We start from the raw sequence: 26,888 nt of genomic DNA, 5'->3' as shown, positions 1-26,888 counted from the left end.
CAAGTTTGGTCTCTTTACAGCTCATTTATGGCTGTGCCGGGGCTTTGTTGCTGCTTGGGCTTTTTTCTAGTTGTAGCGAGCAGGGGCTGCTCTCTTCCTTGTTGTGCATGGGCTTCTCATTGCGGTGGTTTCTCTTGTTGCAGAGCATGGACTCTAGGGTGTGCGGGCCTCAGTAGCTGTGGCTCCTGGGCTCTAGAACACAGGCTCAGTAGTTGGGGTGCACAGGCTTAATTGCTCTGAGGGATATGGGACCTTCTTGGACCAGGGATCGAACCCATGTCTTCTGCATTGGCAGGTTGATTCTTTACCACGGAGCCACCAGGAAAGCCCCTGGTCTTTTTAATAAATCAAAAATAAGAGATTAATTCATGGAGGTAGCTGTAGGCTTTTCTTGCATATCCTTATATATCTTGTTATATAAAGATAATGAGAAATTAATAGAAAGTTTAGTATAATAAACTTGGAAATATTTTTAAAGGGATCAACCTAGGAGTTCTAGTGGAACACGGATTTATTAAAGTAGAGGTTTTTTTTTTTTTTTTTAACTCTTTAGAACTGCAGCTGTGGGCGTGGAACATTTTGTATTCATCTGCTATTTGTTATGCTCCGGGTATTTCAGCTAGAACCTTCAGACCCAATGTTATGGAGAAAAACTTTAAAGAATTTTGAGGTAATTTTTTAAATGCATGATTTGGAGTAAAATTGTCAACCAATTTTTATGATATTCCTGAAATTTTTCCATAAGCTTTAAATTTAAGTAGACAGTGGTCATTTCAGAGGTGTGAATGTGTATGTAAGGATTACTTGATGTTTGTAAATAGTTCTCTTATAATCTGTTTACTAATTAGTTTTTCCTTCTAGAGTGAAAAAAAGTAAACACTGACCTGCTATAAAAATACTGTTCTTAGTAAACTATATGTATTCTTATTTTTGAAGCTCTTAAATTGTCTTTGTGAAAAACTTATAAAAGCGAAATAGTTCAACCTTAGAACTCATCATATGTACATTATGGCACAAATGTCACGTTGCTGTCTTTTTTCAATGTTAGGTTGAGAGTCTGTTCCAGAAATATCACAGTAGGCGTAGCTCAAGGATCAAAGCTCCATCTCGTAACACCATCCAGAAGTTTGTTTCACGCATGTCGAATTCTCATACATTGTCATCATCTAGCACTTCTGCGTCTAGTTCGGAAAACAGGTTAGTACTTTTTAAGGGATTGACGGCATTAACCCAGTTTTACTCTTTTAGGGGTAATTTATTTATTTATATATATATACTTGTTAAGTTGCTCTGAAATGACTTTAACTATTGAATCTTGGCTTTCAAGTTAAAATCACGGGTAAAAAGTATTAACAGTCATCAAAGTATATTTGGATATTTTGTCCTGAGGCCTACAGTGTTGAAAATGGCACCTTAAATATCAGAATATAATAAATGTCCAGTTCATGAGAAAAAGAAAGTAAGTGGCTGTTGTTCATCAATTATCACTTTGTGTCAAGCACCTTTTATGTTGTCTAATTAGGTAGGTTTTATCACTTTGGGAGAAAATGAACTTGAGGCATTGTGTAAAGAATATGTCTGTAATTCTTTTATAAACTGTGTACAAGGCAAAGTGGTTATCCAAAATTACTTTCAAATATAGGATTTTTAAATTTCATGATATCACTGCTTCTCTCATAGATAGTCCTCAGGGAATCATTATTACAGCCTGTTTTACATGTGAGAACATAAGTAGGCTTTTCTGAACAAAGAGACTAATCATTTGTAATTAAGAGCTACAATACCCGTTAATCATAGTTATTAATTAAAATCTGTGTTGCTTCTCAAACTTTTCCATTGCCTAATTGCTGATAAGACTAAACTTATAATCCTGAAAGATCTGAGTTGTAAACCAATATGACAGGTGTGGAAAAACTTAAGAGTATTATCATAAAAAGTCATGTTAGTTTCCTTTCTTTTCCAAGATTTCTTTATTGGTTTTAATGAAAAAAATGAGGTTCTTAAAAATTGCTCCAGAAAGGAGTACTCCTTTTTTTAGAAGGGCACCTCCTATGTGTTCTCAGGGACTTCAGTCTGAGAAGCACTGGTCTAAGTGATTAAGTTGTCATTTTCATTCCATCTACCTTTTATGTATTGTTGAGGAATAGAAAGTGATGATATCAGATAAGAGCGTGATGAAGTAAAGAATTGAGAGAGAAGTGTTTTTTTATCTGTGGAGAAAGTAAATGTTTGAATTTTCTTATTTTTTTTTAAATGGATTGATTTTAGAATGAGAGTTTTATGAGTTTTGGGGGACATTAGAGATTTCCAGGTTGACATGGTTCAGTGATAAGTAAAACCAGAACAGGTCATTTGAACAGACGCAGAACCAAACCCTCAGTGTCCTGACTTGTGGTTTAGGACTCTTTCTCTTAGCCTTCATTTCTTCTAAATAAATGGAAAAAATTAGCTTTATTTCCCAAGCTTCCTTACCCAAACTTATTCTAGAGCCATTTTACTTTTGATTGATATTTCTGTAGCTTTTTATTTTGGAAAAGAAATAATAAATGCTTAAAACCAGGTAGCCAATAGAAAGTATCTCTCTCTAAGATGAAAAAAGCACCCTCTAAATATGTGCTGGCCATAATTCGCGTTTTGTTTTTTTTTAAATTTATTTGGATTTATTGTATCCAAGGGGGGAAACTGAAGAAGTTGTAATCTTATTAAGTGTATGCTGTGTAGGTAAGAAGGTTAATGTTTCATATAATCACAAAATTTTATGTCTAAAGTAAACATTTTAAGACTAAAATCAAGAAAAAAATTTATCTGGAGATCTTATCACAGTTTATATTAATTTAAAAATAGTATATAAGAAACAATGAAAAACAGAATTGGGACAGATTGAATATATAAAAAATAATTAACAAAACCGTACCACCAAAACAGTAGAAACCTGTGATCCAGTACAGAAGTGGGCAAAGAGCATGAGAAGAATTTTCACAAAAGAATCTCAAGGGGCTAACAAACGTATGAAAATTGTTCAGGCAGCCAAATAACTAAGAAAATGCTTATTTAAAAATATATATTATATATATATATCAGATTAATTTACAGAATTAATAGATTGTAATGAGACAGTTCAGTTCTTATATGCTTTACTGTATGTAAAGTGATATAGCCTTTCTGGAAAAAAGTAACGTGACTTTTTAAAACATTTATAGTCATTAATCTAGTAAATGTATTAGTTTTTTTAAGAAAAAAAATTTAATCTGAAAAATGCACAAGACTTACACATATGGCTGTTTGTCACAGTACTATGGTGAAGAATTTGGAACAACTTAAATATCCAGCAACTGAATGGTTAAGATATACCCATATTATGAATATCTCATGCAGCCATTAAAATTATGCTTTTGAAGACTATTGAATGGTATGAAATAAAATCCAGATTATGCTATCTGTCATGCATGAACCCATTTTTCATATATATAAAAGGTATTACAGGTGCTTAAATAAATGAGTAAAAATTTTAATGGTTATTAACTGGTGGTATTATAACAGGTAACATTTATACTTTAAATACTTAGGGCTTTGAGGGTTATTGGGCCTCTGTCACAGCTATTCAGCTCTGCCCTGTAGCTGAAGTAGCCACAGACAGCATGGGGCATGGCTGTGTTACCCCCAATACTTTTCTCATTATTTTTAAACAAATATAAAGTTGTGACATAATTTGATCTGCAACTTGCTTTTTAAATTTAAAAAAATGTTTTCACTTTATATATCAAGAACATTTTCCTCAGTACAAAAATATATTCTACTTTCTTACTATGGTCATGTAAGCTTATATGGATATAACACAAAGTATTTTGCTATTGCCATAATTAATGGACATTTGTGCTCAGGTGCTCAGTCATTTCTGGCTCTTTGTGGCCCCATGGACTGTAGCCCGCCAGGCTCCTGTTCATGGGACTTCCCAGGCAAGAATACTGGAGTGGATTGCCATTTCCTACTTCAGGGGATCTTCCCAACCCAGGGATTGAACCTGTGTCTCTTGTGTCCCCTGCATTGGCAGGTGGATTCTTTATAACACCTCTATTTTTTTTTTCCTAATTAAATGCAGTGAGTTTTCTGTTTACTTGAAATATGTCTGAAGGAAAGCATTCTAGAAAACAGGTTCTTTTAGGTCGTGGATATGTACGTTTAGTATCTTAAGAAATACTAGCAAATTCTTTCCTGAAATTTAAGTTTTATCACTCCCACCAGTAGTGTATATGAGAGCCTGTTTTCCTATGCCATTATCAACCTATTTAATTTTTGTCAGTCAGATTATCCCACCCCCACCAAAGACAAATAAGAGCTTTATTAATATAACATGTATTTTGTACTTCTCTTTTTATGTTTATTTGCTATTGGTCTTTCTTAAGCCCGCTGCCTTTTTATCTTCTTTGCTTGTTTTACTGTTGAGTTGCTAATATTTTTCTTACTGATATCATACTTACTTTGTATATAATGGGAATGGTGTATACAATATAATTATATTTATCATATAATTAAAATACACATAATAAAGTTACAATTTTGCCATAAATGAAACCATTCTGTACAAGTTAGAATTCTGTCATGTTATCTGCTGTTTTTTCATCATACAGTATATTATAAATAGTTTTATCATCCTGTATCTCTGATCCTTTTCACAGGCTTCATAGTGCCTGGGTGTACTTTTTTTTTTTTAAAACCTTCTTTTGATGTTCCTTTGGTTGATTTTTTTTTTTCATTATGCTAAGTCGAACTCTAATGAACATTCTCACACATATATCTTTATTATTTGTCTATTTCCTTATGATATATGCCTAGAAGTCTAGTTGAAAGATTATGTGCATTAAAAATAGTTGTTTCTAGCTCTTTCCATCATCTTTCCATGTTGCCATAATGGTGTGCACAAATGTCCTGGCTGATGCTCTTAAGAATATCAACAATGCTGAAAAGAGAGGCAAACGCCAGATGCTTATTAGGCCATGCTCATCGTCCAAGTCATCATCAGGTTTCTAACAGTGATGATGAAGCATGGTTACATTGGCGAATTTGAAATCATCAATGATCACAGGGCTGCGAAAATTGTTGTGAACCTCACAGGCAGGCTAAACAAGGGAGGAGTGGTCAGACCCAGATTTGATGTGCACCTCAGAGATCTAGAAAAATGGCAGAATAACGTGCTTCTGTCCCGTCAGCTTGGTTTCACTGTACTGACAACCCCACCTGGCATCATGGACCATGAAGAAGCAAGACAAAAACACACAGGAGGGAAAATACTTGGATTCTTTTTCTAGGGATGTAATATAAACAAAATGCCTCAGAGGACCAAAAAACAGTTGTTCCTAGATTTTTTTCTAGGAAAGTTGGATCAGATTATATACTCACCAAAAGTGTCTAAGATAGGCCTTCATACTTAAAGATGTGGAATAGATGAGTTCCACAGTCCTTCCAATAATTGAAATCTTGACAGTGTTGGCATGTAGTATATTTATACATAGATCTTGTGGTAGTTCATTTATTCAAAAGGTGCGGTAACAAAATTTGGGTGATACATGTATCTCTTGAGATTTAGCTCATTTATTGAATTATATTCATAGCAAGGAAAGGTTAAACCACATTCAAAATTACTGTAAATTATAACAACAGCAGAAATACTTCTCAAATAGTTTATGTACATGACGCTCCTAAACAAGAATTTCTAACTAATTTTTTCATAGTCTGAAGAAGCCAAAATTGTTTTCAGCATATGGCTTTAATTCTGTTGACATTCTTTTGTAGTTAATGCCTTTGTGTCCCCTTCCTTGTAGTATAAAAGATGAAGAGGAACAGATGTGTCCCATTTGCTTGTTGGGCATGCTTGATGAAGAAAGTCTCACAGTGTGTGAAGACGGCTGCAGGAACAAGCTGCACCACCACTGCATGTCGATTTGTACGTGCGCTTTTCCCCCTGTGCTTCGTCAACGTGGCTACTCTACGCGCTAACTGTATTAGCTAGGATTTTAGCATGGCCTTTGGCAAGACTGGTGAGAGGCGAAGTATACTTAGGCCCTATGTGAACTTGTCAACAAAAAAGAGTTTAGATCTGTTCGGAGATGAGCTGTGTGAGCAAAGAAACGTTATAAAGTGTGACCGTGGTAATGAAAGGCGTGCGCAGAATTAGAAACAGTTCTGATCTGGTGGGTGCACATGGAGGGAAAGGGATGGAAGAATGCAAGGGCAGGGCGTTCCAGAGAGGGTAACATCAAAGCAAGGTTTGCATGACATGACCAGATTATCAAGTGGGCAGAATGTTTTGGAAAACAATATATAAGATACTTGTTACATAATAGCATTTGCAAAAATTATGAGCATCAGCATAATCTAACCTGCTGCGTTTTCCTGCTTTTAGGTCAACATTATATGTTTTGAGGCTTCTTCCATATATAAACCCTATAGTAGCCATTATGAATAATTATTACATAAATAGTAAATATTAAACATTTTTGTAAGTTTTTTTCCCCATAATTTTTCAGGGGCAGAAGAATGTAGAAGAAATAGAGAACCTTTAATATGTCCCCTTTGTAGGTCTAAGTGGAGATCCCACGATTTCTACAGGTAATAATTATGCGTTAATGATTTGGGTATGTTTAATAAAGAATAAAAATGCTTTCACAGTGTCCTTTAAGTCTGTTAATTCTTCTTAGCAACCTCTGTTCACTTTTCATTCAGCCACGAGTTGTCCAGCCCTGTGGATTCCCCTTCTCCCCTGCGAGCTACACAGCAGCAGACCACCCAGCAGCATCCCTTGGCTGGATCCCAGCGGAGGAGTCAGGAGAGCAATCTTAACCTTACTCATTACGGGACTCAGCAGATCCCTCCTTCTTACAAAGATTTAGCTGAGCCTTGGATTCAGGCAAGTAGTTCTTGTTCTTCATTTCTCAAAGAACCATTTAAGGCTAGTTAATGTAGTTGTCTCCCCAGTTTATAATTTAAGAAAGTACTTTTGCATGCCTCCATCATGACTTGTATTCCACTGAAGATTTTAATTTGACCTTTGGTGTTAATACTATGCAGGGGCTTCCCAGGTGGCTCATTGGTAAGGAATTTGCCTGCCAGTGTAGAAGAGGCAGCTTCAGTCCCTGGGTGGAGATGATCCCTTGGAGAAGGAAGTGGCAACCCACTCCAGGATTCTCTCTTGCCTGGGGAAATCCCATGGACAGAGTAGCCTGACAGGCTACAATCCATGGGGTCACAAAGAGCTGGACATGACTGAGCAACTGAGCATGCACGCACACATCACGTTAATACTATGCCACTTATAATAGAGCTGAAACTTTAAAAATTCTTTGCAGTCTCACCTCCCACCTCTAGAAACATCTTTCTAAACTAAGAGACATAAAAGTGAATATCCTTATTCAAGGATGGACACTAGAACCATTTAATACTAACTTATTCCAGTGTTTAATCCCATTCCTGCCAAGAATTTGTTATTTTTCTTACCTGTTACCATTTAAACTCAGTTTCTCCAATTTGTATTCTCATGGCATATGTCAGGTACTTAATACGTGCTGAATGGATGAATAAGAAAAAATATGTGGCATTTACCTTATATATTAGTCTTTTTGATTTGTAAGAGTAGTTTCCATCCCTTTACTTTCTCTTCTGCTTAAATGCTTTCTCATCCTTAGTAAATCAGAATTTCTGTTGGTTGGTTGAATTCTAATGGTTTTCTTTGTTGTTATCTGCTTAGTCTATTATTTTTTAAAATGTATAATCCAAAACCAGACAATATCTCCAGTAGATTATAGTGAAATAAAGTGTTTTTGACAATCTGGTAAACTCTATTAAATTTGTAAGCAGACACAGGTTAACTCATTGCACTTATATATACATCAGTAGAATTTCTCTCCTTTTTCTTTTTGTGACCGTTATAGTCCTGAAGCTTTTGAATTCTCTTTTCTTAGCATGTTAGGATTCTAATAAAATTTACAAACTTAATAAATATTTTATCTAAAACATAGCCTCTCACCTGCCCCTTCATGATTCCTCAAGAAAACTCTCAGGTTGATACTGAGCCTTGGATGCCATTTTTTCAAGGCAGTGGTCTAGTTTGCTTTGCTTAAGCTGTAGGTTGGACTAAGCTGTATCTTCTTGTTTTTTTATGAGGAATATCATATAAGACATAAGACTCGTGGTATGCTGTTTAACAGTGCTGTGCTTAGTCGCTTAGTTGTGTCTGACTCTTTGCAACCCCAAGGACTGCAGTCCCCCAGGATCCTCCATCCATGGGGATTCTCCAGGCAAGAATACTGGAGTGGGTTGCCATGCCCTCCTTCAGGGGATCTTCCCAACCCAGGGATCGAACCCAGGTCTCCCATATTGCAGGCAGATTCTTTACCATCTGAGACACCAGGGAAGCCCCATTTAACAGTGCTAGGCATATAATAAATTCACTAGATTCTAATTGATTTAGTCTTCTTTACTATCACTCTAAAACAGAACACACAAAAACTGTCATAATTTGTTTCCCCCAAATCATGTTTATTCAGTCTCTAATAGTTAGAAATTTTTCATATGATGTTATCTTAGATATTAAGTTTACTTTTAGCTAACTGGTCCATAATGTCAAGGCCATGCATCCTCTCTTTAGGGACTCTCTGGCTTTGCAGAAGAGGTAATGGTTACTATCATGACATACAGTTTATTATACATATTTTTCATTATCCTTTGCTGATTTGAACACAGTTGTTTTGCAGTCTTTTGATTTTTTCCGCTCTATCCATTAGGTGTTTTTCTAATTAACCAAGTAAGAGAAATTCTGCTACTTCCTGAACACCTTGCTCCTGCACCTTTCTTGATTTGTCTTTTAAAATCTTGCTTCAGTTTTTTTCTCTGCAAACTGTGTTAACACAGATACAAATTTGGGATTGTTCACAGATATGTTTAGTTTGTTTTGTGTTAGGTATAGTAGCACAGAAATACATATATATCTATCTGATTACTTAATGGTGTTCACTCTTAGTTTTACTTGAGCTAATAAATAAATGTTAAGGACTTTTGATAATGACCAGTTAAATGTGAGTATGTCCTTATGGACACATTTGAAAACTTCATAGGACGGTGAAGATTTAAGAAATGTCCAATTTTCCTTTAGTAATCAAAAGTCATACTTCATGCAAAACACTTCAGTTTTTCTTCACATTGAATTCATTTTGTCTGTTTGACTATAGGTATTTGGAATGGAACTCGTTGGCTGCTTATTTTCTAGAAACTGGAATGTAAGAGAGATGGCTCTCAGACGTCTTTCCCACGACGTTAGTGGGGCTCTGCTCTTGGCAAATGGGGAGAGCACTGGAAATTCTGGGAGCAGTAGCGGAAGCAGTCCAAGCGCTGGAGCCACCAGTGGGTCTTCCCAGACCAGTATCTCAGGAGATGTGGTGGAGGCATGCTGCAACGTTTTGTCAATGGTCTGTGCTGACCCTGTCTACAAAGTGTACGTTGCTGCTTTAGTAAGTAGCTTTATTCTCTAACTGTACCTGTATGGGTTTGCTTTGGGTTGTTGTTTGTTTTCTTTTTTTTTCTTCTTGACAGCTTGCAGTTACCATTTTTAAGATTCAGTAAAACTACATAATTTGATTTTGGGAAATCCAAATTTTGTTTTTATTTTATAATCCCAGGAAATTGCAATTTTCCATTTAGCATCTTCACTTGGATTTTACTTATTTTAATCTCGTTAAGTTTTCTTATATGCTGTTGTAAAGTAGCAATAGCTAGCTGTTCATATCTTTATTTGCCTTACCTTATACATGACCAAATCAAAAATATTTTATGGGGTAGCAAAGTAACCAAAGTTACCTTCGTTTTTTTTAAAAAAAAAAAATGGTATTAGTAGACATTAAGAGCTGGTTTTTATTTATTTATTTTTTATTATTAGTTGGAGGCTAATTACTTCACAAGAGCTGATTTTTAAATAAACATTGTATGGAAATTCAGAAACTTTTTCACAAAAGAGGATTCTGTGACATAAATTACTGAGTCGTTTTTCTAGTTTAATCTGTTAGAAGCTGTGTTTCATGGTGAGATAGAATGACAAGGAGGCTGTTCTGTTTGTAATTTTGTAGGCTAAAATTATGAGTACTTACATCTTTAGAACAGAGTTTCTCAGCCTCCACACTTACTGACATTGAGACAGGCATCTTAGGCAGCATAGGATGTTTAGCAACATTCCTGGTCTTCACCCACTACATGGCAGTGGCAGCCCTCTCCTCTCCTCAGTCAAAACCAGCAGTGTCTCCAAGCATTGCTGAATGTCTCCTGAGGGTTGAAACTGCCCCCAGTTCAGAACCACTGCTTTAGAATAATTCTTACCTGATCTTTTGAAAACTCATTCATCTCTCTGCTTCCACTCTTCCATGCGTGCTAAGTCACTTCAGTCTTATCTGATTCTTTGCGACCGAATGGACTGTAGCCCTCTAGGCTCCTCTGTCCATGGGATTCTCCAGGCAAGAACATTGGAGTGGGTTGCGGTGCCTTCCTCCAGAGGATCTTCCCACCCCAGGGATGGAACCAGAGTCTCTTATGTCTCCTGCGTTGGCAGGCCAGTTCTGTGCCACTAGCGCCACCTGAAAACTTCCACCCTTAATCTTTTTCTAATCCATCCTCTGACAACTATGCCTGTAAAATCTTCTTTTTGAATAGCAGTATGGCATAGGGTTATGAACATTAGTTTGGAGTCAGATGGAGTGAACTCCTAATTTATCACCCCAACTGGAATACTTGAATAATTTTCTAGTTAAACTGGGACTAGCCTAGCCCACCTGGATGTATGGTCAAAATCAGAGAGAACTTGATTCAAATTCCCATTCTCCAGTGTGCTGGCAGTGTAACTTTAGGACTCTTAAATTTTATCTTTCTCACCTATAAAATAATGAAAATATTTTTCTCTCAGGTTTGAAATAGAAACCTCTAACCATAATGTCTAGTGCATTGTAGCAAAGTTGAATATAGTGGCCATCATTATTCCTTAAATGCCGCTTTATTCTCCAGCTCAGAAACCTTTAGAGGTTTCTGTTTCTTCAACAGCATTTCCTAAAGCTTATTCTGTGGAAGTCTGGACGGGTTATGAGAAGTTCCCTGAAGAAAGAGTGTGTGTTCAGTTAAAATTGGTAAGGACAGAGTCACATGAGGTTAAATGGGTCTGTTCACTGAAAGGCTTCTAGGAACCTTCATAAGTTAATATACAGTAGGAATCTAATCATGGCATAAGATGCATTATCTCCCACATTTATCTTACCATGGTCTGTTTTTCATGTTAGCATCTCGAGGGACCCAGTATCCTACAGAATACTATGGAATAAAGACCAGCATGTTGTAAAATAAAGACCCATGTTCTCGACTCAGCTTTTTACTACTTTCTTCTTACTGTTTTCCAGCATAAAGCTTCAGACGTACTTGACTGTTTGGTATACCACCTTACTTTCCAGTTGTTTATTACCCAGTTCAGATGGTGTCCCAGTGCATTTGTGAGCTCCTAGAGTATAGGGGCTCTGAATGACCCTGTATTCCGATTCCTCTACAGTTACTTACGTGCCAGACACCGTGGGGGCAGATGTGGTTCCTGCCCCTAGAGCTCTCCTTTCCCGCTCTCCGCTTCCTCTTGCCCTCCTTTGTTTTCTCTTCTCCTCTCTCCCCATAGATAATTGTTTGCTGAACCATTTGGAAGTTGTTTGTAGGCATCATGACATTTCACTTCCAATACTCTAGCATGTGTCTCTTAAGAACAGATACGTTATTCTGTATAACCACAATGCAGTCAGCAAGCTCTGAAAATTTAGCATTAATAACAATATTATTATGTACTATAAAGTCCATATTCAAATATCCCCAGTTGTCCCAACTGTGTCCTTCACAGCTAAACCACACTTTACTCAGATTTCATCGGGTTTTCCATTAATGTCTTTTTTTTCTTTTCTAGGATTCAGTCCACAATCTCACATGTCATTTAGTTATCATGCCCCCTTAATCTCTTCCCATCTGGGACAGTCCCTCAGTCTTTCCTTGTCTTTTGTAGACCTTGACACTTTTGAAGTGTATTGGCCAGTTATTTTGAAGAATGTCCCTCAGTTTGGTTTTATCTGGTATTTTCTCATGATCACATTATGCATTTTTGACAAGAACACCAGAGGTGACGTGCCCTTCTCATTGCATCAGTATCAGGAGGTACATCACCTCAGTCTGTCTTATGGTGGTGATGCCATCATCCTTCATCACTTGCTTAAGGTGATGTCTACTGGGTGCTGTCAGTTCACTCTTAGTAAGTGTCTTGGGGCAGATACTTTGAGACTATGTAAATATTGTTTCTAGCCACAGAGTTTAGCATTTGTTAGTGAATCTTGCCTATAGCAGTCATTACTGTGGTGTCCTAATGATGATCTTCTATTTCCCATATTCCTTCTGTATTATTTAATTGTAACTCTTATGAAGAAGAGCTATCTTTTCTCATTTATATATTTATTCAGTTTTTTATTTCTGTCACCATACACTTATGGGTATTTATTTTATTCTTTGGGTTATAAGTCAGTACTATCTTCATTTACTTTGTTGCCCAAATTATTCCAGCTTTAGCCATTGGGGGCTCTTTCAGATTGGCTCCTTTTCTCACTTTCTTTTTAAAATAACTATTTTGAAATTAATTCAGACATTTAAAAATTACAAAAATAGTTGAGAGTTCCCTATTTATTCAGTTTCTTATTTGTATCCACTCATGGATTCTTATTTATGGGTCATAATCTATTCCTATCACTATTGTATTTCTCAAAATGTCTCAGATTAGGCCATTGTCTCTGATGCTTTTTAAGTGTAGTTAAACTGACCTTCAGTCTTTTCCCCCCAGAAAACGTTGAGAGCCATGCTAGTATATACTCCTTGCCATAGTCTGGCAGAAAGAATCAAACTGCAGAGACTTCTCCGGCCAGTTGTAGACACCATCCTAGTCAAGTGTGCAGACGTCAATAGGTAAGGCCCTTTTAATGAACTGATTCAAACCTTCTTGTCCTAAAAGCCTAGCACGGAGCCTCACACCTGCTGAGTGAAGGATACATGCTTATTAAATGAGGCCTTGAATATGGTTTTCTAATGTGAGATTTGAAATTAACATGTAACATTTAAAGCTCTTAAGGACTGGAAAGAAGAACTAATGGCAGGTAAAAACAGGATAACAAACTGCATAGACCTCCACGTTATTGTGATTCTGTTTTATTTTAAAGTAATATTCTTAAAACTGAAGTCCAGTTGATAAGAATAGCTGATATATGAGGTATAATCTCATTTTAGAGAATGAGTTACACAGGATAGGAACCAATAAAATTATTACACATTGTTTGTATTATCAGGACCGAAAAAAAAGATTTAAAAAAATGTGATTATTTTCTTTGTGATGGAATTTTGCTCTGTGACAGTTTATGTCAAATAACAATAGTTCTATATATCCCTGCAATATCCTTAAAAATCAGCAAAGGACAGAATAGCCCTAATTGGAGGTATAAAAATACAAAGTAGAGAAACGAGGTATGGTGATAAGGACTGTGCCAAGCTATGCTTTTCTTAGACCACTGGTTCTTTCTCTTCCTTTTCCCCTTTCCGTAAACTGGGAGGAAAAGACCCATTTTTCATACATAAAAGCATAGCCACAGTCAACATATCTGGCAGTTCTAATCTCTCTGTGTCCCAGCAGATCCCAGGCGGTTGGGAGCATTGACTCCCTTAGTTTGCCCCTGCAGGTACCTGCTTTTGGAGCTCTTCCAGGCCAACTTTGTCTTCCTCCCTAAATCACATGACATAGTCTATAGAGGGTCTCAGAATTTAAGCACTTAACTTTGACTTGTCATCTCTTGAAGTCTGTCTTTCACCTCCATTGTCTCTCTGCACAAGACTGCACGTTGTAAGAATTAGAGGTTTTCTTGTTGCTTAGAGAGAATACTATAAATATCTGAGAAAAATTAACATGTTTGTAAAATGCCTAGAAAAATAATTTCATTTCTTAATAGTACATAGGTTTTGGGTTTGTTCCCCCCACCCTCCCCCCCGCCCCCCGCCCTGAGAATTTCAGTGCTTTTATAGCAATTGTTTTGTTGTCCACTCTGAAATTCTAAAGTTAGGTTGTTTGGTCACTTGAATGACTGAAAATTATAAGAAATATGGTAAAGAGATTTTATGATATCTAGAAGTCAATCTGGCTATATAAAAAGAATATAAAGTTTTAGATGGGAAGATTTTGTTTTTAATTTAACAATTCTTAGTGAAAATCCTGAAGTCAAAATGTCGGAATCTTCTTTCTTATTTTAACAGTACCTGATAATGAAAATAAGCCTTTTATATGGTTTGATATTTAAATTAATACTTGCTGTGTAAGAACCAGTAGTGAAGATTCTGTGTTTAACATAGAGGATAAGGTAAAATTTATGAAATTAGACCTAATAATAAATATTACGACTTATAGTGACATCAGTAATGCAGTTTTAGTGATAGTCCTCAAAAACATTTCTTCCCACCTTTTCACATGGCGTTACATTGCTACTCTCCTTTTAATATATATTTTATCCAAGACTCAAGCCTGATGTTGCTTCCTTTCATTTTTAGTCGCACAAGTCAGCTGTCTATATCAACGCTATTGGAATTGTGCAAAGGCCAAGCAGGAGAGTTGGCAGTTGGCAGAGAAATACTTAAAGCTGGTAATAACTTTTCACTTAAAATTAATATAGCATATTTTATCATTTTCCTTAGCCTAATCTCATCTCTAATATGGCAGTTGCAGGATTTTGAAGTAATTTTATAAATTGACTTGGTCAGCTAACATTAAAAACTAATCTGAAAGATAAATTCTTGAAATTAATTCAGAATATTTTTATTAAACTTAATTTGATCATGTTTTTAGGTTTTAATATCACTATTTTTCAGTTATTTTTGCTTTCCTTTTTGTAGGATCCATTGGTATTGGTGGTGTTGATTATGTCTTAAATTGTATTCTTGGAAACCAAACTGAATCCAGCAACTGGCAAGAACTCCTGGGCCGGCTTTGTCTCATAGATAGACTGCTGTTGGAATTTCCTGCTGAATTTTACCCTCATATTGTCAGTACTGATATTTCACAAGCTGAGCCTGTTGAAGTCAGGTAATTTTTCTTCTGAAAATGTATTTCTTTTCCTCTTCTTACCTAACCCATCCCACCCCGACTCATACCTATCCAAGAAGGACACATTTTAGATTAATGAAAGACTCAGAAACTACAGAGCACATATCGGTTACTAATACTTTAATATTTGATTGACAAACACCTAAAGTCTAGGCTATTTAAAATATATAGATCTTTTATACTGAAGCAATTTTTTTTTTTAATGCAAAAGCTGTAAATTAGTACCATTTTCTTTATTTCTATATAGTTTGCAGTAATTTTAACTTGTTTCATAATTGAATGTGCTTTTTCTTTCAGGTATAAGAAGCTGCTGTCCCTCCTGACCTTTGCTTTGCAGTCCATTGATAATTCCCACTCAATGGTTGGTAAACTCTCCCGAAGGATATATTTGAGTTCTGCAAGAATGGTTACTGCAGTACCCCACGTATTTTCAAAACTGTTAGAAATGCTGAATGTTTCTAGTTCCACTCATTTTACCAGGATGCGGCGTCGTTTGATGGCTATTGCAGACGAGGTGGAAATTGCTGAGGCCATTCAGCTGGGCATAGAAGACACTTTGGATGGTCGACATGACCGCTTTTTGCAGCCATCTGCCCCGAACAGCTATCCAGAAGCCATGGACAACAGTTCCTTTGAACGCACGGACCATTTAGAGAAAACTGGAAAAGGACTGTGTGCTACAAAACTGAGTGCCAGTTCAGAGGACATTTCTGACCGACTGGCCAGCATTTCAGTAGGACTTCCTAGCTCAACAACAATGGAGCAACCAAAGCCAATGGTTCAAACAAAGGGCAGACCCCACAGTCAGTGTCTGAACGCCTCTCCTATATCTCCTCACTCCCAGTTAATGTTCCCAGCCTTGTCAACCCCTTCTTCATCAGCCCCATCTGTACCACCTGGCACCGGGACAGATCTCTCTAAGCAGAGACCTCAGGGGTTTGTTCCCTGCAAAATGCCTTCTGCATCTCCTCAAACACAGCGCAAGTTTTCTCTACAGTTCCAGAGAAACTGTTCTGAAAACAAAGACTCAGATAAACTTTCCCCAATCTTCACTCAGTCAAGACCCCTGCCCTCCAGTAATATACACAGGCCAAAGCCATCTCGACCTACCCCAAGTAATACAAGTAAACAGGGAGATGCCTCAAAAAATAGCATGACACTTGATTTGAACAATAGTTCCAAATGTGATGACAGCTTTGGCAGTAGCAGCAATAGCAGTAATGCTGTTATACCCAGTGACGAGACAGTGTTCACCCCAGTAGAAGAGAAATGCAGATTAGACGTCAATACAGAGCTCAACTCCAGTATTGAGGACCTTCTTGAAGCGTCTATGCCTTCAAGTGACACAACAGTAACTTTTAAGTCAGAAGTTGCTGTGCTCTCTCCTGAAAAAGATGAAAATGATGATACCTACAAAGATGATGTGAATCATAATCAGAAGTGCAAAGAAAAGATGGAAGCTGAAGAAGAAGAAGCTTTAGCGATTGCCATGGCAATGTCAGCATCTCAGGATGCCCTCCCCATAGTTCCTCAACTACAGGTTGAAAATGGAGAAGATATCATCATTATTCAACAAGATGTAAGTATGGAGTCTTTTAAGCAGTTAAGAGTTTCCTTGGACCATACAATAAAATAAATCTAGTTGAGAAATATGGCTTCTAATGTGAGTTAACTATAAGAAGCAGATTTTTCACACAGAATTAATTGTACAGCAATTTTTGTGTCACTGCTTGAACTGAAATACTTGTTGCCTATTTCAGAGGCGCTTCTGGTTGATTCTCCAATGGTGAATCACTTATGCATTTGACATTGGTTACCAACACTGTCTATTCAGAAGTCAAGTTTATAGGTGATTTGGGAAGCCAGACTAAATAAGAGTAATATTTTGCTAGACTAATTTCACAGACTTATACTCTTAACAGTAAAAAGATTGCTTTCATTTATTATGTAGACACCGGAGACTCTACCAGGACATACCAAAGCAAAACAGCCTTATAGAGAAGACAGTGAATGGCTGAAAGGTCAGCAGATAGGCCTTGGTGCCTTCTCTTCTTGTTATCAGGCTCAAGATGTGGGAACTGGAACTTTAATGGCTGTTAAACAGGTAAATGTCTAGTGAGCTTATAAATGATTAAAATTATAAAAATGAGTAAAATTAAAAAAACAAAGGATATATCCCCATGTGTATATATTTTAGTTCTTTAAATTTTCAGAAACCTAAATTTCAAAAGTAGTTGTTGCCAGGGCACCAAAAGCATGATGAGTCTATTTGAAAGCTGAAGCATGATTACCATAAGATGCGGTATCCAGATGGGCCTTCCAAAGGTTGTGTTTCTTATTTGTGCTTTTTTATATTTATTAGAGGTATGGTTTTATACTCCCCTCAGCCAAGTTACTGGTGCAATGTCACCTTGGGATTTCTGTGGTTTACTCTTTATAATGAGCATGCTTATCAATATATGATAAGAGTCAAGTTTTCATTTTCAGGACATGCTGGTTCTTACAATTGGTCTTTTCTCATTTTTTAGTCTGTCTTCAGACAGTTTTGAAAGAGTGGCTATACCCCAGCCTTTTATCAAATTTGATATTTTACTGCTGCTTAAGATAGAGTCTTATTATCTAAGAAGACTGACTTGGTTTTTTTTTTTTTTTAAGTATCTACATTGCATCCATGAGCATAATAAATGCAATCTCCTATTGATACATAAGCTAATTTGGGTTTGTCCATTTTAGATCAGATTGTTAGTGAAAATAGTAAATGAAAACTCATCAGGATTCAGAACTTTATATGTTTATTGAAACAGGTGACATATGTCAGAAATACATCTTCTGAGCAAGAAGAAGTAGTAGAAGCATTAAGAGAAGAGATAAGAATGATGAGCCATCTGAATCATCCAAACATCATTAGGATGTTGGGAGCTACGTGTGAGAAGAGCAATTATAATCTCTTCATTGAATGGATGGCAGGTATGTTCATGTTTTAAATCAGAAAAGAGTTAATACATAGATTTAACTTCTGCTTGATATTAAATTTAGGAAAACAGTTTAATGAACACTTATTTTATTAAATAGTTTAGGTTTCTAAAAGCAAATTTCCCTAACGTAGTACAGTTGTATAACTGTAAATATTTTGTCTTTCATTTAAATATAAATAAAATATTCATTACCTTTAAAATTTTTACAGTGTGTCTTTTAAAATGATTGTGTGCCATTGTTTTATAGGAATAATTGTTCAAACCTTCTATGATAAGATCCATATATGTCTAGTTGGCCATCTTTAATTGGATAGATTTGTGAGATATTTTAACATAACTATAAAATAAAATTACAATACAGCTTTTAAAGCTTACAAGTATACTAGCACTGAAGCATAAAGTTGAACCTTGTCATCTACTTTAACAAACAGACTGTTTTATTCTATATTACCTAGCATAATACAATAAAATATATTCAGTAAAATAAATGACTTGGGGTGTAATGAATAACTTAAGTGCTTGGTTAACTTCTTAGATCTTTTGTGTTTGAAGGGTGTATTTCTATTTACAAATCAGTTCTTTACTATATTCTTTGATGTTGGTTGTAGGTGGTTGATGGTTGTATACGTGTTGACTATAAATACTTCTAGAAGAGGCTTACTGAGTTTGTGACTTGTCCCAGGTCATAGATGGTAAATGGTGAGATAGGAAGCCTAATTCTGGGTTCTTCTGGCTCTTCCCATTCTTTTTACTTAAGTATTTCACTGTTTACTTAAGTATTTAAGAAAGGCATTTTGTGTATCTTGGTCATAAAGAGAGGTGAATTGTACATATGAGAAACAGTTCCAACCCAAAATTGTTAACTTTTAAAGGTTTCTGAAATCTTGACTTTCCAGAAAACCAGTTCATGCAGGTTCCATGAAAATGTCTCCTAATTGATAGACTTGAAGATTACTGGGATGTGTTAGTTTTTAAGTCAGTTTCACTTCTGATGCAGATGATAAATTTAATATTTCAAATGTGAGTGTGAACTCATGCACTGCAAGCTTATATAATCAAAGTATAATAAACAATTTAACTTTGGCTTAAATTTATTATTAATTATTATTATTACATGTTTAGGGGGATCTGTGGCTCATTTGCTCAGTAAATATGGAGCCTTCAAGGAGTCAGTAGTTATTAACTATACTGAGCAATTACTACGTGGCCTTTCATATCTCCATGAAAACCAGATCATTCACAGAGATGTCAAAGGTAAGAATTCTTTTCATTACTGTCTGCTTATTACCAATAAGCAGAAAACAAATGTCATTTTAAAACTTGGACCTTTGTTGATAGTGTCTAACTTGAGTTTCACTATGGGATTTTTTTCTCCAAATATCTCCTGAGTACTCAAATTTCTCCTAAGTAAATCACTAGAATTACTAGAAGTGAAAAGAACTTTCAGGATAATATATCCTGCCTTTCTTAAGCTGTGACTTTTACAGTCTTATGGCTAATTGGTGGCAAACCAAGTACAAAACACAGGTCTCTGATTCCTCCATCTTGGTCTCATGATACACTGCTTCCCCAAAGGTTTCTGTTCTTGGTTTTATTTAAAATAACTGGGATATCATAAACTTCTTTTAAGAAAGCGCCTCTCAAATCTGTTGCAGTTTGGTTAATTACAATCAACTTTGGGGAATTTCCTGGCAGTACAGCGGTTAGAACTTCACGCTTTCAACTGCTGGGGCCTGGGTTCGATCCATAGATGGGGAACCAAGATCTTGTAAGCTGGGTGGCATGGCCAAAAAAAAAAAAGCATCTTGGTTTTCTGACATAAATGCCTTTTTATAACATTTATTTTTTATTAAGCTATAATTATGAAATTACAGTATAAAGTCTGAATTGGTCTAGCTACGTCAGTATGTTTAAACAGAACTTTTTCTTAAAAGTGTAAACTACACTAAAAATTGAACTCTGAGGAAAGATTTTGTTAGGAATCATTATATTAAAAGTTTAACACTAAAGTTTCACAAAATCTCTGCTTTTATTCCTAATGCCTTGATGTTTTGCTCCATTTTCCCTCTGAGGCTTTGGATTTTATTTTACATCGTGGAGAACTATGTACCTTTACTAATGAAGTGAATTGGGAAGGAGAGTAGACTTCTCTGAAATACAGTCTTTCTTTTGTCATTGTCCTATTTCATTAGTAGCATTTTACTGAGTTTTTAATCTGTTGTTTTTAACATAGAAGATTATTTGCTGTTTCTGTTGGCAGGTGCCAATTTGCTCATTGACAGCACAGGTCAGAGACTGAGAATTGCTGATTTTGGAGCTGCAGCAAGGCTGGCATCAAAAGGAACTGGTGCAGGAGAGTTTCAGGGACAGTTATTGGGGACAATTGCATTTATGGCACCTGAGGTGAGAAGCAACTCTGAGTGTGATGAGAGGAAATATTTTGGAGCTGTGTGGCAGCGTTACACCAAATAATTTTGCGGTGTTATCCTGCGTGTGCTTACTAATTGGAAGTCCATGGCCCTAAAACTAAGGTTTTGCTGATATCCTTGATTTTCAGGCCCTTAATCCCTGCCTTTCCATAGCCTTTAAGCAAATCTATTAAAGCCTATTTCTAACAAAGAATTATTGGATAATTTATAGTAGTTGTTTTCTGGCAAACCTAAAGTACATACAAAATAAATGTGTTCTGAACTCGGTCTCTTTGTTGTGTTCAGAGCTCTTCGTGTTCATACACAGTGATTACTAGTTGTCCTCTTGAGTTTAAAAGTGTACTGAGGCGGCTTTGAAATTCTGATACGACTCTTCTTCTGAAGCTCACAGTTCTCCAAAACATACTTGTGCCACATGAGAAATTAAGCTTATTAATGAAATCACAGATAGTCTATGGCATTGCTCTTTCTACCCCTGTTTTGCTCTGAAGTAGAAAAACTAGAACCCATAAATAAAGAATGGCTTTCTCTTTTTCTAGTGAGTCCTATTTCCAAGTTAACTCTGCTCTATTTTAGGTCCTCAGAGGTCAGCAGTATGGTAGGAGCTGTGATGTGTGGAGTGTTGGCTGTGCTATCATAGAAATGGCTTGTGCTAAACCACCTTGGAATGCGGAAAAACACTCCAATCATCTTGCTTTGATATTTAAGGTAATCATGAGACAAAAATGCCTTCTTTCTGCTAAAGCTGGCAACAGGCAAATTTTCATGGATTCTTCTTCACTATCAATCTAACATGAAAGCATATCTTCCTCGAAATAAGTATGTGTATCTAGGAGTTGATATGGTGCAGTGCATGTTGGCAGCATGCACAGTTAGTTCTCATGCTTTATAAAGTCACTTTGAACACTGAATTAGCAGATACTGAATCATTGCTTCTGGGTGAAATATGTACCTACATATACACATAAACACACACACACATATCAAACTTTTAAATTAAAATACTGGAAGCTCTTTATGTATTGTACTGTCACAAATTTTTAAATTTACTATTTCCTATATTTAGAAAGTTCATACCTAAGGCAGAGGCTAAGGCTGTTCTACCTTTCTGACAACTCTCAAGTTAACTTTCTCTGTCTCCACCAGAGAGTAATGTAATGATTGAGTTTTTAGCATTTGAGTTAGACCTGTGCTTGTTTAAAAGCTTGGGCTTTGGAGTCGTACAGACCTGGTTCCATCCTTTAATAGCTGTGTTTTGGAAAATTATTCTGTCTGCCCTCTGTTTTCTTGTTTATAAAATGGGTGTAATAATAACACCTACTTCATGCATTATTCATTTCACCTTATGAGGATAAACAGAATTACCTCTGGGCCTGAGTAAAGCACTTAAACCACAATCACCTCTGTTGCTGAGTGGCTAGTGTAAGTCCTCCGAGCTGACCCCCAGCACCTCTCACCTGCCATAACCTCCTCCAGGTCTCCCAATTCTTATAAAATTTCCTCAATCACCTGGGGAGAAAAAAATCAGTGCAGTTGTGTTTCTGATGTACTCAATTGACTGGCCAGGTTTAGTCTTACTCTGCATAGCTCTCTGTGCTACAAACAAACAAACAAACGAAAAAAAAAAGAAAACATGGAATGAAGCAAAGAGGACAAACCATTTTGGAGAATATGAGGAAAGCAGAATTGATTTGAGTGAATACCTGCCTAATCATTTTGATGCACCTTGGCCTTGTTCATTTGAGACAATAAAGAGGACTGCAACTCCCATCTCATCAGAAAGTATTTGGTCAAATTCATGAGTTTTACCATAGATACCTTGTTAGGAAAAAGTGCACCCACTTCTGTTTTAATTCCTCTGTATAGCATGCACAGGTTGTGAAATACATGCACGAGTACTTCTGCATCAAAAGCTCTAGTTCTGGAGCGCTTTAACACTAGTGTTGTCTCTTGCAGATTGCCAGTGCAACTACTGCTCCATCAATTCCCTCACATTTGTCTCCTGGTTTACGAGATGTGGCTCTTCGTTGCTTAGAACTTCAACCTCAGGACAGACCTCCATCGAGAGAGCTACTGAAGCATCCAGTCTTCCGTACTACGTGGTAGCCAATTATACAAATAAACTGTTACAGAGACAGGATGCTCAACAAGAGAAAAGAACTTTTGTGGGGAACCACGTTGATGATCTGCTGGCGTTCATGCCACTGAACAGCTATGAATGAGATCAGTGGGGAACCCTTACCTAAGTATGTGATTGACAAATCATGATTTGTACCTAAGCTTAGTATGCAAAAGTCCACAATTTGTGCAGAAACTGTAAACCGTGCCTTTCAAAGAACTGGCCCTTAGTAAACAGGAAAGCAGTGAAGTCTGCATGACTAATTAACAGAGCATAATTTTTTGGAGCACTTTTTCAGCAATATTAGCAGCTGAGGGGCTCAGGATCTGTTTTAATGTTTCAATTATTCTTCCATTTCATATCATGATCACAAGCAGGGGGTTCTGCAGTTCTGTTCTTTTTTTTTTTTGTCACTGGCTATAACAGTCAGTGTCTGCCTCTTTTAGGTCAGAATATGCTATAAATAGCAGTAAATAAATATATTTTAAAAAGTTGACAACTTCTTTATGACCCACAATTGACTTTTTTTTTAAAATATGCCTGGGCAATTGTGGTTCATTGTGCATTTTACTGTTGGCCCATTCATTTCGTTTTTGGAAATAACGGTTCTATACTTTCATTTCACCTTCATTTTTGTTTAATATTCAGGGAAAGGTGACCTTTTCAATCCACACACAAAAAAAGTAGAACTAGATGTGAACTAAAGTTTATTAAGTATCTTGCTGTTGCAAGAGTTTTTTAAAATACAGATTTAAAAACTTTGTTTTTAAAATTGGAATATGATAAAATACTACCTTCATTGAGTCAGTCACTGCTCTTCTCATGCAGGTTAAATATAAATTAAGTGAAAATCAAATGTTCTCTGTGATGCAGCTCACAACCAAGATCAAGATGACCTTGAAATGTATTTGAATTTTATAATTATGTTTCTTTAGTAGGAAACTTCACATCATTTAGGTCTTACTCTGTATGTAATAATCCATCATTCATCATCACCACTGATAATGTTAACTGCTATTTTCCTTCCACCATGTATCATCTCTTTGCAGTAGGCCTGGCTGAGAGATACCTAAAGAAAAATTAATTTAATTATGCAACTAGAAACAAGTGTTTCCAAACAATAAATTTGCTTCAAACTTGGAAAATATTTTCAGAAAGAAAAGTGACATTGAAATTTCATTTACGCACTAATTCGTTGGATTTTGCACAGTTGTCTAATGGTTTTTATCTGAACTGAATTCAGATGCATGGAATCCTGAAGGAAAATGGCAGCTCCTTTACCCTTTTTCTGTGAGTTTTTTAAATCAAGTACTGATTTAAGTATTTAATACAACTTTTTGAGATGTTAAGTTTTAACTCTTCAGAAGCCAGTTGAATTGTTGCAGAGTTAAATAGAATTGGTTATTCTCAAAGACTCAGGATAAATGAAATAAGCTATATATAGAGTACATTTTAAATGTACAACACAAATTGGAAGTAAAATAAGTTACAAGATAAGTTTACAGGGCAGTTTTTTTTTTTTATATAAATGAATGTGTTTCTTAGTGAAATTTTACATTCCTTTGGTTGGAAGATTGGCAATATTTGAAGAGTTAAAAATAGTACTGAAATGTGAAGTTTGGTAGCTCTAAATGTGTTGTTTTTCCTTTTTTTTTTTGACTACTTTAGAATTTTCACAGTTCTAATAAGATTGTTTCCAAGTCTCTCATGTGCAAGCTTTAAAGGATGCACTCTTGCCATTTTATGTACTGGAAGATCATTGGTCAGATTAATACTGTGTCTGACAGAGATGTAAACTGTATAAACTGAGGAACCTCAGCTAATCAGTGTTACTTTGTAGACCACCATGCCCACCACATTTCAAACTCAAACTGCCTCTAGATGTCAAAATCCATTGTTTGAGTTTGTTTGCAGTTCCCTCAGCTTGCTGGTAATTGTGGTGTTTTGTTTTTTTGTTTTGTTTTCAATGCAAATGTGATGTAATATTCTTATTTTCTTTGGATCAAAGCTGGACTGAAAATTTTAATGTGTAATTATTTTTGTGTTCTTAATGTTATTTGGTACTCAAGTTGTAAATAACGTCTACTGCTGTTTATCCCAGTTTCTACTACCTCAGGTGTCCTATAGATTTTTCTTCTACCAAAGTTCACTTTCACAATGAAATTATATTTGCTGTATGACTATGATTCCTAAGACTTCCAGGGCTTAAGGGCTAACTTCTATTAGCACCTTACTGTGTAAGCAAATGTTACAAAAAAGAATCTCTGGGTTAAGAAAATTTGGCTTAAATGTATTCTTTGTTATTTTAAATATATCAAAGATATTTTAATTAAAATTTTTACCCCATTGAACCAATTTTATAGTATTTGTACCTATTTTGGTGTTTTGTCTTTATAGTAAATAAAAGTTTTTGAACAAAGGTTGTTACCTTTATTTATTTTGGAATAATTCCATTCTTAAAAAAAGAGTCCTAAGAATACCACAAAGCACTCCCATATACCATACTCTCTCAAAAGCCCCACCCACTCAGGTTTTGCCAGCGGTCTAGTTATATCGTCTATAACAAAAGGATCCAAACCAAGATCAGCTTTGTTCTTAGTTATGTTTCTTGAGTCCCAGTCAATCCAGAACTATTCCTTCTTCCTTGACCTTCAGCCTTAATTTATTGTTTTATAAAAGTTGTTCAGGTTCCATTCAGTGCTTCCGCAGGCTTCGGTTCAGAGTGAGCACCTGTGGCAGGAATATCTCAGGTGAGGCAGGCCGTGTCCTTCTCAGTGTCTCGTATCAGGAGGCACATGAGGTCAGTTTGTCTCCCTGCTGTTGATGTAAACTGTATGGTCTGATAGGCTTCACCACAGTACTCCTGCCCTTTATAATTAATATCTACCTTTATATTTTGTAGAGATGATACTTTGAGACTAAACAAATACGTTGCTATTTATCCAAAGTTAGCTCTCTGCTCTTAGTTGTCTTACCTGATTATTACTTGGGTTGGTGGCCAAGCACTGGATTTCTGGTTCCTGCACACCTGTGTTGTGTGCGTGTGCACACGTGTGTGTATGTGTGAGTCGTGTCGATGTGTGTGAGTCATGTCCAACTCTTTATGAACTCATGGACTGTAGCCCACCAAACTCCTCTGTCCACAGGATTTCCCAGGCAAGAATACTGGAGTGGGTAATAGCCTATCCCTTCTCCAGTGGATCTTCCCAACCCAGGGACTGATCCCGGGTCTCCTGCTTTGCAGGCAGATTCTTTACTGGCTGAGCCACCAGGGAAGCCCCATGTACTTATTAATGAGCATTTTGCTATAAGGAAGACCTTTCTCTTCTTTCATTTATTACTCACTTATATCAAAATGGGTCTGTGGATTCCTATTCAGTGAGATAGAATTCATTACTATCATCACATATTTACTCAAATTGTCACATTTAGCCATTGGGAGCCTCTCAGAGCTTAGCTTCTCTCTGGACTGACAAGCCACCCATTATTCTTTGACCACTTCTATACTTTCAGACCCATCTTGTGTGTTTGCTTCAGCCCTGGGATCAGCGTTTTTCCAAAGAAACTTGACTCCTTTGGTATTAAAAAACTGGGTGCTAGATATGCTCATTGCTCCGGGGTGTCACTGCTCCCATGCCCTCTTGGTAGACAAAGCTAGAATATATATGGGTTTTTTGGATTCATATGCAAAACAAACACACACATACACAAAAACCATGAGTTCATACCAATTTTCAATTTCAGTCTGCCAGTACCCAGATTCATTCAAGACTTCCCTCTTTCCATATTTGTAACTTCTTTTCTCAACAGTTAAGAAACCTGGCTTCCATTTGCCTCAATATATTGACTTACGCTATGGTTAGATAACATCACCGACTCAATGGATGTGAATATGAGCAAACTTCAGAAGACAGTGAAAGACAGGGAAGCCTGGGCTGTTGCAGTCTATGGAGTCACAAAGAGTCAGACATAACACAGCAACTAAGCAACAACAAATTGACTTAACTTGCTCAAGTTTTCCACCCACCTATGTAACCCGTAAGGAAAGGAACCTAAAGGCAAGGTAAGCTGTGTATTTTCCCGGGTAGTTTTAGGTTCACAACAAAATTGAGCAGAAGATTCATGGATTACCCACACACTTCCTGATCCTACATATTGCATAGCCTCCACCACCATCAACATCA

At 36.4% G+C, this 26,888-nt stretch overlaps 1 protein-coding gene, 1 long non-coding RNA gene and 1 pseudogene across 4 annotated transcripts in view; 2 read left to right on the top strand and 1 right to left on the bottom strand.

Moving 5' to 3' along the window:
• MAP3K1 (mitogen-activated protein kinase kinase kinase 1) overlaps positions 1-25,124 on the top strand; it is a 73,609-nt gene extending 48,485 nt beyond the window's left edge. For all 3 annotated transcript variants that reach the window (XM_043488546.1, XM_043488548.1, XM_043488547.1), the window contains exons 5-20: positions 554-670; positions 1,049-1,197; positions 5,820-5,941; positions 6,525-6,606; positions 6,721-6,904; positions 9,222-9,500; positions 12,884-13,005; positions 14,629-14,720; positions 14,971-15,160; positions 15,479-16,760; positions 17,133-17,285; positions 17,986-18,148; positions 19,279-19,410; positions 20,417-20,559; positions 21,162-21,293; positions 22,542-25,124. In XM_043488546.1, coding sequence (XP_043344481.1) covers positions 554-670; positions 1,049-1,197; positions 5,820-5,941; positions 6,525-6,606; positions 6,721-6,904; positions 9,222-9,500; positions 12,884-13,005; positions 14,629-14,720; positions 14,971-15,160; positions 15,479-16,760; positions 17,133-17,285; positions 17,986-18,148; positions 19,279-19,410; positions 20,417-20,559; positions 21,162-21,293; positions 22,542-22,691 — 3,492 coding nt within the window. In that variant the 3' untranslated portion in view covers positions 22,692-25,124. The remainder of the gene's footprint in view (positions 1-553; positions 671-1,048; positions 1,198-5,819; positions 5,942-6,524; positions 6,607-6,720; positions 6,905-9,221; positions 9,501-12,883; positions 13,006-14,628; positions 14,721-14,970; positions 15,161-15,478; positions 16,761-17,132; positions 17,286-17,985; positions 18,149-19,278; positions 19,411-20,416; positions 20,560-21,161; positions 21,294-22,541) is intronic.
• LOC122454239 overlaps positions 1-26,888 on the bottom strand; it is a 57,785-nt gene that overhangs the window by 12,325 nt on the left and 18,572 nt on the right. The gene's annotated exons all lie outside the window — the stretch shown is intronic.
• Positions 4,594-5,810, top strand: LOC122454238 (annotated as a pseudogene).

Source organism: Cervus canadensis, chromosome 16 (genome assembly GCF_019320065.1).
Source record: "Cervus canadensis isolate Bull #8, Minnesota chromosome 16, ASM1932006v1, whole genome shotgun sequence".
Classification (NCBI taxonomy): domain Eukaryota; kingdom Metazoa; phylum Chordata; class Mammalia; order Artiodactyla; family Cervidae; genus Cervus; species Cervus canadensis.
This window is presented reverse-complemented; position numbering and strand designations above follow the sequence as displayed.